Consider the following 20,359-nt stretch of genomic DNA (forward strand, 5'->3'; position numbering starts at 1 on the left):
GTGGTGAGCGAAAGACGAGCCCTGAGCTCGGTCAGCTCCTCAGCAGCAGCACCCCGCCGCCATCACCACACCGGAAGCGGCGGCGGGGCGGGGGCGGGGCCGCCGGCCGGGCAGGGACCCCCCGCGCCGCAGTGCTCTGGCCCCGCCCCCACCAGGCCCCGCCCCCACCAGGCCCCGCCTTCCCCGCGCGTCTGCTGGGGGGAGGAGGATGAGGGGGCGCCGCGGCGGCGTTTGTGGTGCAGCCGCGCTCGTCTGACCGGGCCCCGCGGTCCCCGCCGCTTCCTCCGTGCCGCCCTCCGTCCCCCCCGCGCCGCGCCGCGCCGCTGCCCGGGGCGGGGGAGTCGCGGAGAGTGGATGCCTAGCAGGCACCCACGGGGCAGAGACCAGCGGACGCCATGGGCTGCTGCAGCTCTGCCGCGCAGGTGAGTGGCCCGTGTCCCCCTCCCTTCTTCGACCCCACCGCCCTCCGCTGCGGGGCACTGGCACACCTGCCCCTGGCCGCGCTGCCCGCCCCGCGGCTGTGCCTCCCCCTGGCTCCGGGTCTGCCCACGTCGCTGTCCTGTGGCTGCGCAGCCGCTTGTCCCCTCCGCAGCCGCGCTCTCTGGCGGCCGTGCATCCCCTTGTGCCCCTCTCAGCCCCGCTTGCCTCATGCCAAGCACCCCTTAGCTGCCTCCCACCACGGAGCCCCGCTTTCCTGTGGCAGTGCATCCCCCTCGCTACACCTGTAGCGCCGTTCTCCCGTGGCTGCGCACTCTCCTGCGTCCCAGTCTGTAACCACACTCTGTCGTGGCTGGGAACCCATTGCTTTCCCTCCCCACTTCACGCTCCTCCACCAACACCTCTGCCCTCCCGTGACTGCGACCACCTTGCTTTCGCCTCTCGTAGCCTTGCTGTTTCGTGGCTGGGTACCTCCCCCATACATCCACTCGCCCAAAGCCTTGGTGCACATGAACTGTGCACCTTTTTGCTCCCTCTGCAGCTGTGCTTTTCCCGCTCATGGCTGTTCACCCCCCACCATAGCCTTGCTCCTTACCATGCTACGCACTTCCACCCTCTGCGTACTGTTCTGTGTGCTCCTTCTCCTGTGGGTAATTTTCACCTTGCCCCTTCTTCCCCAGCCTTTCTTTGGCCTTGCAATCTGTGGCATTCCATGCTCCACTTCCCTGCCATGGCTGCAGCTGCAGACCTCCCAGTTCTCACCTGCCATCCTTGTAGTGCCTTGCACCACTTTGCTGTGATCCCCACCCCAGCTCCCCCCGACCTCAGTACCTCTCCCTAGATAGCCCTGCATGCCCTGTCCTTCCCTGCAGCATGTTCTTTGAGGTCCGTACTACCTCACCCGACAGAGAGAAGCTATTCCGTGGGAGAAAAGTCATCAGGCCCAGGGCAGCCCTCAAGTCCGCTGCCTCTGGAAAGGGAGGCAGTCCTAATCCCAGCCTCCTTCCTCACTCTATGGCCAATGCTTCAGGTGCCTCCCTACATCCATTTCCCTGTGTTTGATTGGTCCCGTGCACATCTCTTGTTTCCGAGGTCGGTTTTTCTTTCTTCCCCCTCCCCCTTCTCTCTATTTTGCCCGTACTGACTCCTTTTTTCCCCCCCCCAGAGTGGTGCTGCCGGGCAAGGCACAATCGGGAGCTCCACCCAATGCTCCAGTTTGCGGCTCTGCTTCCCATTTTAACTTTGCCTTTGAACAACACAGCCAAAGCTATGCTGGTTTTTTGCGTGGCTCTTTTCTGAAGGCTGTAGTACAAACGATCACGACTGATGCCTTGGCTGTGCTTTGCTCGCTTGTAAATGTTAGTTTCCTTTGGCTGTATCACTTGCAGTGGCTGAATCGTGCTTCCAGCAGACTGCTTATGTGAGAAAGTCCGTTTCTGCTGTCCCAGATGACTCATCACAGAGATGAGTTTTTGTAGCTTATCCGTTCAGGCATACTTTTATTTTTATATAAGAGCTCTGCCCTTCCAATGCAGAACACTGCCGAGAGCTGTCCAGTTGCAATAGGAGACATCCTTTCTGTATAGCAAATATGCTGCAAAGAGGAAGGCAGTCAGCCTTAATGGTGCATGAACAAATGGTTTGAATTAAGAGACTAACATATATGCTAAATGTTAGGGGCAGATTTTGAAATTGTTCAGTCACTGCAGTAGACTGCCAGAGGATGTTGTGAAGTCTGTATTGCTTGAGGTTTGCTAAAAAAAAACCAAAGCATGTTAGATAAACATCCGTCAGAAGTGGCATAAGGAAAGCTGATACAGACTTGGAGCACTGAGAGCGAAGTTGATGTTTTGAAGTAATGTTTTCAAGTCTTTTCCAACCTTATTTTCTGTGATTTCTATGCAAGTGGCTTTTTTTGGAGTGCTTTCTAGGCCCTTTCTAGCTCTTCTGTATGAATTTGAATTGCGGTTCACCGTTCTTTTCTTAAAGGAAAATGCAGCCGTATTTGTGGGTAATGTTAGAGGTGAATTGGTCTGCATATCTAGCCTGTTTATAGCTTTCAGCTGACTGATTTTAGGTTTTAATTAAATTTCTGCTGTGTTCTGCTGCTAGGTTGTATGATGTTCAGAGTAAACTTTTCATTTGCCTTCCTTATGTATGGCAAGATACAGTACAACAATTGATCATTGTACCCCATATACATATGAGGGAAGTATAAAGAATGGCAGTTTATTTAATTTCCTAACTGTAAGCAAAGGTGTGTCTCCTCAGGAAATCCAAATCAAAGACTAGCTGCTGACTATTTTATCAGCAGTTTTGTCTGGTATATGGATTACAGAAACCTTGCTGTATATCATACAGCACTACATTAGGTCCTAATGTCTGTCCTGTCATCCCTTTTATCATGAAAAAAAAGCTGTGCTCCTCATCTACCATGGTCTTTGCATTTCCTCCTCTTATATTTTTCCTGGGCAGGGGTCCATCAGACATTCCTTCACATTTCCTCACCTACTTTTTGCTTCTCCCTTTGTGGTTTCATATTGGTCTTTGACATAATCTCTCCTCTTATCATGAACGCCTTCATTCCTTATGACTTTGTTTTTCAAGTAGATTTCTCATTAAGTTTATTTTTCAGCACTCTAGCCTTTTTGATTTTCATCTGCCAATCTTCGTTTCTGTTTCTGACAGAAATTATCACTTCTGTTTTGATTCTGCTTACCATCTTATCTGATTACTACATTTCCAAGTCCCTTTCTCAAGACTACCACCTTTTATTTCATAATCAATTAGCCATTTTCCCCCCTATACATGTTTCCCCGTTCCTTTGCTTTGCCAGCTCTCTATCTTAGGTCTTTTTCTATGCCTCTTCCCCAGCAGAATCTAAAGGTTTCCAGAGAAAAACCGATTAGAATTGACATGTTTACCTTTATTCAGCACTATTGATTGCTACTTACAGAGATGTAGTCTCATGTTTGTTTTCTGCTTTTTCTGCCTTTTTAACTACCCAAAGCCCCATTCATTCAGTTTTTCTGTTTTAATTTCAAATTTCAGGTTTTTACATCCTGCTGCCATCTTCTTCCCTTCCTAATTTTGTTCTGAGTTGCTATTCTCCATCCTTAAACATAACAGCACTCCAGTCTATCTCCCTTCTTTTCCAAATTCCTGAACACAGCAATGTATGTTTGTTGTCACACACTCTTTCCCCTTCATATTAAATCAATTCCAATCCAGATTCTGTATTATGCTGAAGTTGTCTTCAGTTTATATCTCTACAGGCTTCTTGTGCCCAAGGTGCAAGGATTCCACATCTTCCTCAACCTACTTGGTCTCTGTTGCTTTCAATAGCATATGTAATCCTCTAGCACATGATGTCTTATTCTCCCTGGATGTCTGCAGTGCCACAGAATTTTCTGAGTTGGAAGGAACCCACAAGTATCATTGAATCCAGCTCCTAAGTGAGCGATATAGCACTGCCTTCTACTCTCTGATTATCGTTTATTTGCCACTACTTCTGTCTCTGGTTGTCCCTCCAGCCTTTCTCCACTTTTTCTTCTTATTTTACCAAATTTATCAGCTGTATCTGTTGAGTCATGTTAAATTAAACTTGATGCAACCATACCGGACTTTCTTCCAGTTGAGCTAATCCTTCTGTTGCCCCACTGCTGTTTTGCCTGCTGAGGCAATTAGAACTGGAGTACTTCTTGTCAATTTCTTTCTTATTTTCACTTTGGTATTCCGTTGTTGCACAAAGTTCTTTCACTTCCCCTGGTGTAGCATCTTCTATGATCTCCGCTATTTCTTTATCTTCCCAACTAGAATTCTTGTTTACTTCTTGTTCCTTTTCAGCGTTACCGGTTGTTTCTCCTTGGTGTTACCAGGATGTTGTCATCTTTTTTTCTTTAGGGGCTCGTGCAATCCTGTACTTATTTAGGATCACTAAGCTGTCATTTATTTGAGCTTGCTGTCTCTTTACTACCACCACCTTGAACCTTGAGCTTATAGAGGAAAGCTTGTGCAGCGTTGGCGACGTCTTAGTTGTCTTAAAGCACTCTTGTTTACCTGTTGTCAGTTATCATGAACAGATCTTCCTAAGATTTCTTTGAATTGCTTAGCCAAAGTGTACTATCCTATATAAGATTAAAACCTGTAAAGGAAGGGATGAATACTGAGGTGGGATTTCTGTCTCCTGTCTGGTATTGCTGTTACTTGTCAGTACCTTCGTGTTGTTTCAGCCCTCTTTTGGCCATATCTTTATGGCCATCACGAGGTGGGTGTTTTCACAAGAAGGGTGCTTCTGTCTGGATGCATCTCTTTTGTTATGGATCTGCTGTGCAACAAAGATTTAGTTTCTTCTTAACTTTTGATGGAAGTAACTCTAGTTTGAGTTTGTGGGGGTTTTTTTCTGCATGTTTGTGCTGTTTTGGAAATTATCTTCTCTGCCTAAATGTAGGGATCTTTTAAGCAAATAGTGCAGAAGTTCTGAGTTGTTAAAATGATTGCATTTCTTTCAAATCTTTAGTTTTACTGAGGAAGAAAAATGGAGTTGAGTGCTGGTATTCTCTTCCCTGGCTTTTCATTCTTCTCCTTTTGCAATGATATTTTCTTTTATGTCACAGCATCAATCCATTTTAAAACTGGATTTTAAGGAAGCAACTGTTGGAGTTCATCACTCTTCTGTTGCCACAACTGTTAGGCTGTGCTGTAAATCTGAACTAATCCACACAGGGTTTTTTTTTGTTTCTTTTTAAGCAAGAAAACTTATTTTACAGTATAACTCAAATTGCTCCACTTATGTAATTTATAGCACAGTTCTTTAAAGTTTGCCTTTCTTTATCTGAGAGGACAGAAATTCATAGATGGTGAAAGGGAATGAGGTGTGGGGAGAGACAGACCTTAAACTGCCATCTCATGGAAAAGTTGTAAGACAAAATCTCTTCTCCCTTGCTGCTGTTCTATCATGGTAGTAGCTGATAGTAGTTATAAGGTGTTTGCTTTGGCAACATGTTATAGGAAACAAGGCAATTTATTGGAGTCTTAGTATTTGTGTTACTATTAGAAAATACGGTGTGTGTTTAAAATAAACTTAGAGCTTTTTACGTTAGTGACTTTATCTACTATATGTGTGAGAGAAGCTTGAAATATTGCTGGAAACTGGAGGCATGACTGGGAAAAACAAAGCACATTGGTGGTTTTAGTGGTGACCTTGGTTTTTGAAAGACTGTAAGAACTTCCTGTTATAAGAGGAGATGAAGACAGATTATCCCTTAACTTTCCCTTGAGCATTTGCTATCAAAACAACATTTAATAAATCTGGGGTTCCTAATTTTTTGCAAAATTGAGCAGTTCTGATGGAATACTTCTTTCGACTATTATGGCCAATACAGATTACTAATTGTACATCAGCTACATATCTTTAGTGGTCAGAGGTTCTCACAGTCAAATGAGTTTGAGGGGCATCAAAACATGCCTGTTTCATTCTGGGCCATGGGTATTGTCATGGAAGAAGACCAGACAAATTATTGTGTTGATGAAGGGAAGCAGAATGAATTACGACTTCTTCTTCCAGGAGATAGAAAGCTTGATTTCTCTTTCAATATATTGACAGTAAATGAGTTTTCTGTTCTAGTATCTGGTAAGCAGATATGGTAAGAGGGATGAAGTGTACAAGCAGGATCCAAGAACATGCTAATGATAAGGCATCTCATGGAATTTCTTCTTTATTTCTCATCTGTAAGCTCTGTTACTTTCCTGTGAAGCATGAGATGTCCTTTTATAAATGCTGTCACAAGCAACTGCACAACCTGTGCAGGTAATTCCTTTTGATCTTAACACAGAAATATTTCACCTACATAGATACTTGTGAGTACTCTATAAAATTCATTGAGTTTTTCCTACTGAGGAGTACCCTTCAATTGTTGTTTCCTTTACTTTGTCTCTCCCAGGGTGACTCGGAGGAGGAATGCACAGCTTTGCCAACTAGGGGCAGAGCTGGGGGTCCCGTCCTCATGAGAGCAGGGGGCATAACTGCGTCTTTCGCAACTTTTGAGTGGCTCCAGCCAGGGTCTTGGCCTTAGCTGAAGTCTTCTTGCTTAGGGTGAAGGGCAACAAAGGTTTTCAGCATCTCTGCAGGCTCGGTACTCTGTTCCTCAAGTCCAGACATCACTCTAATCTCTTAATTCTGTATTGGCTCATTGTTTTTGGGGTCTTTTCAGTAAGTTTGGTGGAGTAGCCTCCCATGGCTTGCTGGTCCTGACGTTAATTTTGCATTCTCTCTGATGCCCCCCACTATGTCTCTTCCCCTCACTGTCCTTACTCTGAAGGCAAGCTTTGGCAGTAACTGCATGTCTTTTCCGTATTTCGGCTGACTAGAATTTTTGTGCTTATGAACTTAGCTCTGTGATTTCTTCTGTGAAAAGTAGAACTTACAAACCAGTTTAACAGAAACTGTGTCTTTGATATTTTGTATCTTTCCCCTTCTGAAGCAGCCTTTAGAAAATTGTGTAAATTCTACGCTTATCTTCTAAAAATGGTTATGCAGTGTTGTCAGGCTACTTCTACCTGTTGACTAAACTGATTACTAATTTTTACCTTTGTTTTATGAAACTGTACTGAGAGCTTGGTTATAATTTTTAGAGAAAGAGTTTGTGTTGATGGTTAAGGTACTAATAAGGTTCTTTTAGGTCATTCTACCACTTTGACATTTCCCAGACTTATGCAGTAAATAAATGTCATTGTATTCATTGGCCTGCTTTTGCTAGGTCCCTTCTTTTTTTTCCTATGTTTTTTGGTTTCTTGTTTGTTTGTTTTGGGTTTTTTTGTTCTGCTCTTTTAAATCTTCTAGGTAAGCAATTTTCTAATGTGCAATAGAAGTGTATAATTGTATGTCAAGAGCATCTGTATGTATATTTAAGAAGAGAGAAGCGTCCACTTCATTTTGAAGTTCAGCTTTACAATCCAAAAGTTTAGTTTTCTCTGCTTTAATATTTCAACACCCAGTATACAATGCATTATAAGAATAGAAGATGATTGCTGGTATATTGGAAAGCTGGTGCCATACTGCATTTTTATATGCTGGTTTCTAGCAGCTGCTGTTTTTATCAGTAGTGTTGCTAGACTGTGGTGGAGAGCATGATTAGCAGAACATGTTGACTTGTATCTGATAATATATATTGTGCCTGCTCTTAATTAATGTAGTTAAAGCAGCTGTCTACAGCAGAAATGATCACTGGCCTTTTTGGTTTGATTTTGTTTTAAATTGAAACCACTCTTGCTGTTCTCCAGATATATTATTTGACTGAGGAAGAGACCTCTGAATGTTGTATGCAGATCTACAGAAACAAAGCAGGAAAACCATTTAAGTACTTTGTTCAAGTCATGGTAACTATGTCCTGCAAATGCTTTGTCAGACTTCCCATAGTTTGCAGTGGAAAACTGGAAAATTATTGCCTAGTTATAAGGAAGTATGCTTATGCAATAAGCTAAGGGCATGACATATTATTTCCTTTTCCATTCTCCTCTCACTTTTTCTTACATAAATCAGATAGAGCTTTCTTAGTATTAGTTCCTGTTAATCTAATATACTTTAAGTGTCCTCAAGCGCTGCCCTCTTATTATGTAATCCTGAGTGTTTTTCTTTCTTGTTATGCCAGAATTTTGAACCTGTAATTCAGGAGTTTGTGTTTAAGCAGCTTTGAATTTCACTTGGCAAATACATTTGAATATATTTTGGATGCATTTTGAGGGAATGTGTATAAAACTGCTATGAATGTCCCTGTAAGTGGCAACACTGTTAGTTCTCACAGCAGTGTCATGCAGACCATGAGCTCCTAATGAGCAGTGATTTACATGAAGACAGTGCAAAGAACAGGGGCAGTGTTTTTCATGGAATGTCCTCCACATCTCATGCGGAGACCAGTAACTGGAGAGTTCTGCCCTGGGATTCCTGGTGGATTTTTTGGATGCATCTCGATGTCCTGCGATACAGCTAACATTTGAAAGTAAAGTATGTTTTTAATTGCATGTTTTACTAGTCATAAGTTAGAAAGTAGATTGTAATTTATGATTTGTAGTCTGTAGAAGTAAAAAAAAATTGAAATTCTGTGAAACAGGTTGATAACCAGGTAGAAAATTCAAATGTAGTGCAGTAACTTGGTATGTGCAAAATGTCTTCAGAAGTGAAGAAATGTTTTGGTTTTGTGGTTTTGGGAGGGTGGGGTTGTAGGGTTTTTTGGGATGTTTTTGTGGTTTGTTTTGGTTTTGTTGCTTTAGGTGTTTATTATTGTTACTGGTTTGATTTTGTTTGCATGACTGATTTTTTTATTAATGATTAAGAACTGTGGAAGTACCAAAATTGCATTGAAATGGATATTTTAAGGCCCTGAAAAATATTACTGTGATATTTGTAAAATATCCTTATTTATTTATTGCTTATTCGAAATGTATACTTAATGTATAATGAAGAAACCACAGCTAAATACTTTTGAGGCTTAAAAACAAGGCTTTTGTCTGCAGATGGCCTGATCTCTAAACTTCAAAATTGCAGCAGGTGTGCTGATCATGTCAGCTTTGTTTAATCAGCTGTGTTATGTTTCAAGATAAATATTTAAGTTGTTGATTGAGGTGGAGGTATGTAATCAAGGAATTTTGAAGCCATGTTTAGTATGAATTGACTAAAGATGAATGGAAGATGATCTACAACACAACATATGCTACATTAAAGATTGAAGTTCTATGTATGAGTTTTCAGGGTAAACATCCTTATATTACACCATTAGTAATACTGTGATACCTTATGTGCTCTCAATTTTGTTTACCTTATGTTAAAAACGTATAAATACTATTGGTGCTATTAGCAAAATAGAAGATACAGAAGACATACTGAATTAATGGTATTCTTAATATCTGATAAGAAGCAAAGGATAAATTCATTACCTTTTGGTGGATAAAGCAGTAGTACACCATCAGAAAACTTCTCCTAGTATATTTTTGTGTTTCATACTTAAAACGGGCAGGTGCATCTTTTCAGTGGACAGGGCATTGGAGAACAGATGGTGGATTGTGAAGTTGTTAGGAAAATAAGAATGGGGGTGCCTAGATGTAAAACACAGTAAAATAAAATATGGCTCTAGGTCCAAAGTGTGACTAGTGTCTGCTTTGCAGTAAATTGAAGAATACACTGGATTGTTGCTGCAGCACCGGATTTCTTCAGCCTGACCAGCTCCTGGCACCAACAGCGAGAGTGGGCCGCCCCCGGAAAGCTGTCGAATCCGGGGTGCTGCTGTAGGGCACAGCTGCTCTAGGGCACAGGTGGACTGCGCTGGGGATAGTACTGCACCGAGGGCAGGGACAAGGAACGGGGAGAGGGCTTCTCTATGTTTTCCACACCAGATTACACCCTGCAGGGTCTGGGACAGAAAGACACCGACTCAAACGTATTCATCAACTTATAAGTGGGGGGAGGTCCCAGGGGAGGATACAATCTTTAACCAACCAGGAGAAACTTGGGGTGGAACATAAGGCGGGGAACACAATGTTTAAACCAGTAGAGGACTACAGGGGAGGAGAACTTAAACAAACCAATGGGGTTTCGAATGATGTAAAATTGATAGGGAAGTTTCTAGAGAAAGCGGCAGGTTTGGGGAGGGATTGACATTCAATGGGAGGAGGATCAGGGTACAAAAGGGCAGGTCTTTGGGGAGATGGACAACTAGGGCAAAAACCAACAACACATGGGGAAAAGGAACAATCCATTAGTAATAAAATATGCTATAACAGTACTAAGTAGGAAGGATTCTAAAACTGACCGCTAGAGCTGCATTACAATCAAAACCACACACTGCAACAGTTTGTAGTGAGATTGAAGCAGAAATTCCACAAAAATGGAACTTTGGACTTCACTGTGAGTTGCATGTCCTATTATGGAGTCCCTTTTGGAATTACCCCAGGGTGTTTTGGCTTCTTTCTAGAGATGACTGGGACATGCTGCAGTAGTGTTACAGTGACAAGCTCTTTTGTCCTTTAAGCAGGGGACATTGCTTCAGTTGTTGAAGTCTCTGGCAACTCAAGATTCTGCCTCCCATGAGAATGCAACCATTAGCAAGCTCTGTGAGGTTGGTATGGTAGTCCTCTTCCCCAGAGGTAGATCTGGGCCAAGTCTACTAATAATTATTTTAGTGTGTTTATGCAGGTACTCTAATTGATACAATGTAGTTCATTCTTCTAGGGAGCTGGTATAGTTTAGTAGTGTAAAAGTTTGCACTTGCTGGTGTGTATTGCTGTTCTAGTAGTAGTGGAGGTATACCAATAATATGCTGTACAATAAACAAGTTTTATTGTGAACCTGAGAGATTGTCTGAACTCATGACAGAGTGCTGTAAGGTGCTGTTTAGTGCTTTGTCTGAACACCTTATAGGTCAGCTACAGGAAGTCTGTAGGGAATGGTGGACATTTTAACTGAGTCAGCTGTGTAAGTGTTCTTAGACTTCCTGATGGAGTAAGCTAAGGGTTTTCTGTAAAAATATAACATGGTTGGTAATGTCATGAACTGAAAATAGGCTTCATTCTTCAAGACTTTGTTCTGTACACTTAAATAGTAGACTCACCACATGAAAGTTTTATACTAGTTTAATTTTTATTTTTTTCGGAAGTGTACTTTGTGTGGATTTCAGTGTGTGCTTGGGGTCAGGACTTGTGGTTTCTTTCTCTTCACGCTCTAGGATTGAGGTCTGTTCAGAAGTGGAAGAAGTTTCATTAGGATAATATGCAGCTGCTGCTAGTGGAAAAGTGTGGAAAAGTGTGGAAAAGTCTGCCATGTCTTGGACAGAAAAATGCCATATATGTTAGACCTCTTGCATTGGAAACAGTTTGGTAAACTAGTAAATTATGGCTCATCTTATTTGTAGGCGGAATGCTTCACAGTAAAGGTCAACATGTGATTAGTGCTGTTCTTTAGCTTGTAAAGATGTAAAATGGATAAAATACCATCTCCTTAAATGGCTGTTAGGAAACACCGATAAATGTTTCAAAAGCTCTTTTTCTTCTGTGTGGGTATGTTTCAAAAGCATTTGAAGGTGCAGGGTTAAACCTGGCTTGCAGGACAGCTTCTGAACTGGATGACTTCTTGGTCATCACCTTTTTAATCTGGCTTGTCCATTTCCCAAGGAGCCATGCCCTTAAATGTCATTTGGTGGTATGCAGCAGTATTGCAAACGGACCGTCCAGTTTTGAAGAGTTGAACTTGCATCATAGGTGTAAAAACGTATATATTCTATACTCAAAATGCTACCAGAACAAACCAAATTCTAATTATATGATCAGTTGAATCACTGGTACCTCATCAGAACCAGTCTGCCTTCTAGGAAAGGTGCATGTTGCAGGACTTTGGCAGTTTCCACAAAATGTGCCCATTGAGAATCTCTTGATGAGAATCCTTTTCTGCCTCTAAACGCCATTTATTAATGCTGTTTGCACACTGTGGCTGTTTGTCTTCTATGAAGACAGTTAGCTACACAATAATTTCTGAACTCTAATTTAAATAAACAAGGAGCAGTTATGTCTATTTACTCTTCTGTATTGAATTACTGTTGTATGTATTCTGAGTCAGGATGTTACATCAAGGTGATGAAACAACAGAGAATTTAAAGGAGATGTAGTTAGATTAATATGGTTCCTGGGATAGGGTTTTGTAACAAATTATCTCACCATCAGTGGAACTATTAAATGAAGTTGTGACTTTGTTCTTACAACCTTTGTGTTCATATACAAGTTGGAATACCCCTATAGTCTCCAGCTGCTAACTTACACTCACTAGCTAAAGTGGAGCCTGGGGTCTGACCTGCAACTCCTTTTCATCCAGTGGTTGTAACTCATTCCAGTTATTCACTAGGTTGTCCTTAATTCAGCCCACCTCCCTTACTAGCACCTGAATTTTCTTCTTCTTGAAACGTGTCATCTGACCACCACAAGACTTTTTCTTTCTGCTTCCTGTACCATCATGATGTTGCAGCATCATCAGTTGATAGCAGATTCCATCTTTATCTTATTCACATCTTTGCTACTTACCCACAGCTTGATTATCTCTATATGTAGTGCTGCAGATGTTCCCTAATAGGCCTCTCACTTTAGTCTCATCACTCCCAAATTTTACATTGCATGAGACATGTTGTGTTCAAAATAAATTCTCTGTAGCTCCCTGCATCTGTAGTCTCCTGTTAAAAGGCAGTGTTTTTTCATCTTTTTATGCTCTTATATGGGTTTCACTCTGGTTATGGCATATGAGTGCTTGTATGACTGCATCCAGTACTGCTATTACAGTTAACAGTGAAAGTGGTTTTGACTGTGCTGGTTCTGGCAATTCCTGTACAGAAGTATATTGCAGTGTGCAGAGGGGACCTACTCTTTGGTGCTGGAAAGGTGTATTTTGTAAGTGGCAGCAAGAAAGAAATCTGGAAGAGGGATTTCTGGTTTTGTTTTGGAGTGATTGGAAAATAGCCTCTTTTTATTTTGTATTTGCATGCAAGTACTTTTAGTCCTGAGAATGTGTAGCTCTGAATTCAGCTAGAAAAAAACAGTAGTTAATGTCCTGACATTCTTCCCACTTCCTCTTCTGCAAGAGAAGTCTTAATTGTAGACATCCAATTTTAAAGGTATGTAGTACTAAAACACAATTGTAAGATTGCGGCACCTGAGGGTTTTGATTTGGTTTTGAGTTTGCTAAGTCTTGTGCAAAATGGACAGATGTAAACTGCTGAACACAATAATTTGTGTTCTTGAGTAAGTAATTCATAAAATCAGCGCAGAAAAGCTGTTGTGAGCAGGAAATGTTCCCAACCTGGAAGTTTGTGTTGGACAGAAAGACTGATTTGCCATCCTTCCACTTGTGACTGATAGCGCTCCAGATTCTCTGCTTTTGTGACCCTACATGCTTTGTTAATGACGAGAATATCCTTAGAGAGCATAGTGTAAATTATGAAAGCTCTGTTTTAAGGGAAAACTTGAAATGAATCAAGGAATTTCCAATTTTTCTTTCTCTGGCTTTCTTGCATAAGCAAATATTGCAGGCTCCTAATCTGGAAGAAAAGCTAAGAGTATAAGTGCTGATTTAGGATTTCAGGCAAAGCATGTCTACTAAAATGTTATGGCGTTTCAGTCAATGGATACAATGGATACAAAGCATAGTTTACAGATTGCAGAACAAACAACATTTGTTAGACCTTATATTGACCATAGATTAACAATTTATGTTGCCAAAGCATGAAAATCAGTCTGAGTAAATGCCTAAGGGTGTAGAGTAGACAGGGAGCAGTCACTAGAGAGACACAGACACTAACATCAAAGACAAGGATAAAGGACTATGAAGCTATGGAACAGGATTCATTGGGAATCGAGAATACAAGGAAGCAACTGGGAGGAAAACAGTACACAGATAATGGTGGCTAGCTTGGATTTTAGTGAGATCTGAGGACAAGAAAGATTGCACCGGCTACAGAAGAGAGGTGTTGTTTTAAACATATAAAATTTCATACCTTGTTACCACGCTAGGTAGTTAAATTTTAAGCTAGTGAGTATCTAGTACCTGTTGAGTTTCCTCCTGGGATACTTTTTGTTTAGAATACCTTCTGGTTTTTAATTTTTTTTTGTAGGCTCTTTTTTTGGGTGATTTTTTTTTGTTTGTTTTTTGGGGTTTTTTAAATTTTGTTTTGTTAATGCTTTCTTTAAGTTGTTTTTGGTTTTTTTTCAGCAGAGTAAGAACCATAGGCAGAGAATTCATTTATCTGTATAACTTTCTGACTATGTTGTATGTTACAACATTTCAAGTTTCTTTTTGACATTTAAATTGCAGTCTACTTAGTAAGTAAAATGGATTACTTAGGGTAACTGTGACTAGTCAGACAACCGAAATCCTTGCAGAGCTATTCTAGAGGCTTTTAAAAATCCTGTTAAAAGATTTTGTATGCAGATGGTAGAGAGAGGATAAAAAAAACCCAAACCAACAAAACAATCAAAGCACACTCTGCAGTGCATTTTGCTGCTCCCTTTTTTGCCAACGGCAATTTGCTCTTAAGACAGCAGCTGTAGCTGAAATTTACCTCTGCTGTTTGTAAATAAATTTCTAAAGAATCTAGAGTTCTTGGAGTGAGTTACAAACAGGAAGCACGAAGCTTTGCATATTTTATGCAAGTATGATTGTGCTAATTATAGCAACATATAAATGTCACAATCTTGTTGTAAATGTTAAGTTCCAAGACTGTGTTAGTTAGTGTGAACTGCCAGGATAAGAAGATTTAGTTTTGCTGAATGTGGTTTGTAGAGTGCACAGTGTGACCTTTTAGCACCTCTAGTGTCTTGTTATTAAGTAAAATCTAAAGATGTTTTACTGATCAGGACCAACAGTGAATTTGCAGTTTGAATTAAAATAGTATTTATCACATCTGTAAAACTATATTCATCACATCTGTAAGTGTAACTTCCTTAATAAAAGATTGCAAAATTAGCTTGGAATTCTCTAATGTAAAGTTGGACTACTTATAAAACTCCATTTTTTTGAAGTGTGATGCATGCAGGATTTAATTTGTTTACCCAGTTTTTGGGTTTCTAATGGTAGTATATGAAAAGGCTGCTTTGTGCTTGTGAATTCAAAAAAGCCAAAGTCATGAATAGCAAAAAAGTCACTTTGCTAATATCATGTAAGTTACATGCTATTGCTTTTCTTTTTTTAAATTAAAAATATGCAGAATACATAGTGGAGGTAAAAATTGTTGACATTTCATTCAGCCGTTCTGTTTTAATTCAGTACTGACATTTGCTACCTTGTCGGCAAAATCTCGAAGATTATTCCATGTTGTGGTCCTTGGTGGTGGTGGATGAAACCTTCCCCAAGAGTGTCTTGTGCCAGCGAGTAGGAGACACAGGAGCACCAGCACAGACAGACACACGGACACACACACAGAGCAACTCAACAGTGGGGACACGGGAGGGTCCAGGCATGGCATTCCAATGTGCTTTATTTCAGGCCATGCTGAAGGCATCCAGGGGCCAAAGACAGGGAACAAAAGAGGGTCCAGGATATAAACACAGGGAAAGAGGGGGCAGAGGAGAGCATCAGGGATCTGAGTGCTCAGGAGTTGTACACCAGGGAAGGGACCAATAGGAAATGCCAGGGTGGATAGGCAGAGGCATAAACCAAAGGGAAGTCAGGGAAGGGAGAACTAGCTAGAACATAAACATAAAAGGGTGAAAGGGATAGGGAAAGCCAATGGGCCAATGGGGAGGACAGAAGTGGGACAAATTAACATAGTGCTGCAGGGCACCATGGGGAAACTTCTTTCCTCACCCTGAGCTGTGAAGAGTGCCCAGAGCCTAAGGTGCATCTCTCCAGGGAATTGCTGTTGCATTCTCCGAAGTCAGCTCACAGGCCTCCAGGCTTCAGAGTCTTCAGAGAAAAAAGTAAATTCATAGTTTCAACAGTTAATGCCCTTTGCTCTGTCTCTGCAGAGGACAGTTGTGTATGTAGTCTCATATCAATCTCCTTTTCTGCCTCAAAGGTTAAAACAGTGTCTGCAGTTCTTGGGTCTCAGTCAATATATCTGAATATTCAGTGTTTGGGAGCCTGTTGAGAAAGCTTGTCTGTGTAACTCTGTATTTTTAAAAGTTGCTGTAATCAGTATTTTTGTTATAACAAATTAAGATTTGCTGGTTAGTTTTGTATTCCAGCTAGTGCTTATTCTTTTCCTGAAACCTTTTTGCCTAAATGACTGTTTATAAGACTCTTAATTATCTTAGCAATGTATATATACTTGAGAATTTTTACCTCATGAGCAGCAAACTATCTGAATTGCTTACAACTACTTCCATATTGACTATTCGAACCTTTAATTTTACAACTTTCCTTTCTGGCACCATAGCAATACAGGTGAAGGATTTCTTCACTGAAGTGTTAAGCTCAGCTGCCTTATGGCAGGTAGAAAACTGTTCCTTAAACAGCAATTTATTGCCTCCTTTCTACATGCATAGTTCTTATTCAACCTGCCAATAGTATTTGAAAACTTTAATCCTTCCTGGAAATCAGATTACTGAAAGGTAGCTGTGGACGACTGCAATAGGAGATATTTTCCATTTCATGCCATTGATTTCTGCTTTCTGTTAATAAAAAGATAGATGAAAATAACCTGTTTTGTGGATAAATATTTGTAAATTTCTGGATAAATTAACTGTTTTCTGGGTAAATAACTATTTGGTGATCTAGCTCCTGTGGAGGCACTTCTTTTGGAATCTTACATGAGCTTTACTCTTCAAGTCTTTCAAATTCTTCTTTCAAGCTTCTTCAACTATTTGGCATTTAAAGATGGCTCCTGTTGTAGGTAAATTACCCATAGAATAATTTTCTGCCTTTTTCTTTTATGAGCGGACGAAATTTTGTTAACTTCATCTCTCTTTTCTCACACAAGAGTTCCAAGCGAGAGTGGAAGCCTTTGGAAGACCACAGCTGCACAGATGTACCATGGCTGCTCTTATTCATCCTCTTCTGCATAGGAATGGTGAGTAAAACTCAGAGGATTTTGTAAATGTTATATAGCTAAAGAGTTTGTGTTCATAAGAAAGGAATTTTAAAACCTGTCAGTAACTGAATCACTGGCAAAGATCAGGATATGTTTGCATGGGAATCATCAACTGTAGAACAAAAATGGGTAGTATGTACATATCAAAGGCCATTGGTAGGGATCCATAATTTATTGTTGGTGCCAATTCTTGCTCCAGCTTCTTTTCCCCTGAAACTGCAGTCTCAGTGGTAAGTAATTTTTCAGCAAAATGAATTATCACTTGACTCATGTTCCTTATGCACGTCCCAGAAATGATAGCTAGGGGTCTGGTAAGCAATTCTGTGAATCACAGTGAACTTTTTTGTGAGAAACAGAAATTCTGACTGTCAAAGAGTGAGCTGAGATTTTGTTTATTTGTTAATTTATTTTTATTGTATACTTAGTAGAAGCAGCTATTGTTAAAAACCAATGATGAGATCTTTCTTTCAAAGTTTTAACAGTTCTGCACTCTGTGATGAAGCCATCTACTTTTTCAAGCCAGCCTCACGAAACTCTACACTTTTTATTAAAAGACTAAACCTCCAAAACCTAAAGATTAATGTAGAAGTACACTTCTTTCCATCTTGTTTTGTTTCATGGACCTATGTTTGCTACTCTTCTTAAATAGAGAATATCCATTGCTGTCTTGTACTACTGTGTTGCAAACAGGTGTCTTTAGGGGGGTTTGGGACTTAATGTACTCTCAGCTTTCTTCTCTGCTCTTCCTCCGTCTCTGGTGTTAGGAATAATTCCACTGAAAAAATTCTTCTACTTTCCTCAGGGTGTTTTTCAGTGGTTGGGCTTCAAATGTAAAAATTATAATGATTATTTAAAATCATATCAATTGTGTTGTCACTGTAATGTGAATATCTTAAAATTGCAAAAAGCACAGTGCTTCCTGAAACATGTAGCTCTCTTTTTGCATTTGTTTTTTTTGTCTGGTTTTGTTCATGTTCCCTGATTATTTGGGGAACTGAGCATGAACTGTTCCTCCAACTATACATTAGTTTTCTGTGCACGAGTGTCCCAAATTTTCCTTTCTAAGTAATGTAGTATACAGAGCAATCATCCGACTGGGTCACATAGTTACCATTCTAGGAGACTTCACTTGCAGGGTGAACCACCCACATTTTCACTGTTGCATGCCAACGTCATTACCTGTTGTCATCATTTCATCTGATCCTGCCACTGCCATCTGTTGCCCTATGCTCTTATCTCAGCTGTTTATCCACTTCTCAAATCTTAGCCTGTCTCACATGTAAAATCAGTTCCTTGGTGGTAGTGGAGTCAGCTGATGGTTCATTTCTCCCTATCAGTGGTTTGCTAATGAGGCTTTTGGGCTAGTCTCTTGTTTGCACAATCATTGCCTTAATCTTGGTTTTGCTTGTGAAATATCTCTGAAAATTCACAGCAAGACTTGCCTACATAGGATATTTTCCACACTGCTTGGGTGGTCTGAACCATCTTGCTTTGCATCTGTTTCTTTCCTGCATTTAAAACCAGTGTCTGGAACCATCGTGGCCTTGACCTGCTCACTTGCTTTAAGAGGATTTCCCTAAAAGAAACTTGTGTTAGATAAGCCTCATCATTCTGGCTCATCTTTGAAAGTATTTAATTTAAAGGAAAGAAAAAAAATCTGAAAGCAAGAAAATCTGTATTGTGTGGAATTGTCCAAGATGCTTAGCAATCTGTCACAACTCCATCTCTGCTTGTAGCTCTTCTTCACTGCTGGCCCTTGTGCACTTGCTGACTTCTCCCTTCTGCTTCATGCCCCTTGCTGACAGTATGACTTTCAAATAAACAACATACAGGAGTCTTAACTCTGCTTGTACAATATCCTGTATTAGATGTCTGAATCCCCTTTTAACTTGCATTCAGTTTTATTATTGCACAAAAGTTCTCTCTGATAGTCGTTGTCTTTCCCTTTCCAGTCTGAAAGAATTTTTAGACAACCTCTGCTTAGAAATAAATGAATAAAACTGACTTTTCCCATCTTTCAAACAGAGTATTGCTAACTGTGGGGTTTTTGTATTCTTCCAGGGTTTTATCTGTGGCTTTTCAATAGCTACAGGAGCAGCTGCAAGACTGCTTTCAGGATATGACAGTTATGGAAATATTTGTGGACAGAAAAATGTCAAGGTGGAGGGAATAGTCAACAGTGGTCTGGATCTCACACACAAGAAGTAAGTATGTGATAGGTTTTGCCTTGCCTGGTTTACAGAATGCAAAATTGTTTCTTTCTTTGAAAGTGATTTTAAATAAGGTGGGAAAAGGGATATGTTAACTCATATCTACTTGTCCTTTGACACTTTCTCATTTAGAGGACAGCAATCTTTTTTAACAACTAGCAACATTAGACTATGTTGGCAGATATGCAATATTAATACAGCTAAGCCATTGAGAAATTACTTTTTCTCAGTATCCATTTCATGTAGGATATTGTACTAGGCTGATGAAAAGTCTTGTTTGTTAGGGTTTTAAGTATGACAAGTAGTCTCAGATTTGGGAGCAGGCTTTGATATCAATGTTTACTTTTGATGTTGTATGCTTGATTTCTGCCATGACATGTAAGGGGAGATGAGATAATCTGGGACATTAGAATAAGACTTTAAAATTTGAACTGCAGGCAGAATGTATATATGTGACTTGTGGAGAAAATGCACAAAACTTGAGAGGTGTGCACAGCTTTGATTAAGCACTGTCCTGTTAAAACTCATACTCAAAGTTCAGGTACTTCCTATCTGTTGTCCAGGAAGACATCACACTACAGTAGTAGTACTGGAGCAGTGGCAAGAATTCTTCACTGACAGGTTGAATACCTGTGAATGTCTGTTGAGGTCTGTGTTGTTAGATAAGCTCAGAGTCCTTCTGTACAACTTAGGAAACTTAAGGAAGCAAACTGTTTAGTTTAGTACAGTGATATTCACTTACAAAGAAAAAAGTGCTTTTTTCATCACCAGTTACTTCAAGGAGCTAAAAAGTTAGTGATTTTTGAATATGATAGCCTTTTACTACATACTTTCAGACTAACAGAATTTTGATAATTTTCCTAAGTTGTTTGGGAAGCATGCTTTCCTGAGATGATCTTATTTTGAGTTACTATTCTAAAGATTTCTAAGTATCTCATTTAAGATTTAATGTAGATAGATAATAGGTGGTTATCAGAAAGATTTGAGATAAATAAAATGTCTAGAACTTTTTACTGATATCTTTTGTCAGAAAAATAATTTCTTACTCTAATCTGATCTTTCAAGAAGGTTGAAAGGCTTAAAGTTTATGCAGCAAAAATTTCCTGTTTTTTACAGAAACATTTTAGCCTTTTCTAAACTCATGTGTATACAGTA

The 20,359-nt window shown here is 40.3% G+C and overlaps 1 protein-coding gene across 1 annotated transcript in view; it reads left to right on the top strand.

The window, feature by feature from the left end:
* The first annotated feature begins 202 nt into the window (after positions 1 to 202).
* The window catches only part of SLC44A1 (solute carrier family 44 member 1), a 71,598-nt gene continuing 51,441 nt past the window's right edge, over positions 203 to 20,359 (top strand). The window contains exons 1-3 of the mRNA XM_059491992.1: positions 203 to 422; positions 16,884 to 16,973; positions 19,056 to 19,198. Of these exons, the coding sequence (XP_059347975.1) occupies positions 396 to 422; positions 16,884 to 16,973; positions 19,056 to 19,198 (260 nt within the window). The 5' untranslated portion in view covers positions 203 to 395. The remainder of the gene's footprint in view (positions 423 to 16,883; positions 16,974 to 19,055; positions 19,199 to 20,359) is intronic.

The sequence above is a fragment of the Ammospiza nelsoni genome, chromosome Z (assembly GCF_027579445.1).
Source record: "Ammospiza nelsoni isolate bAmmNel1 chromosome Z, bAmmNel1.pri, whole genome shotgun sequence".
NCBI classification, from domain to species: domain Eukaryota; kingdom Metazoa; phylum Chordata; class Aves; order Passeriformes; family Passerellidae; genus Ammospiza; species Ammospiza nelsoni.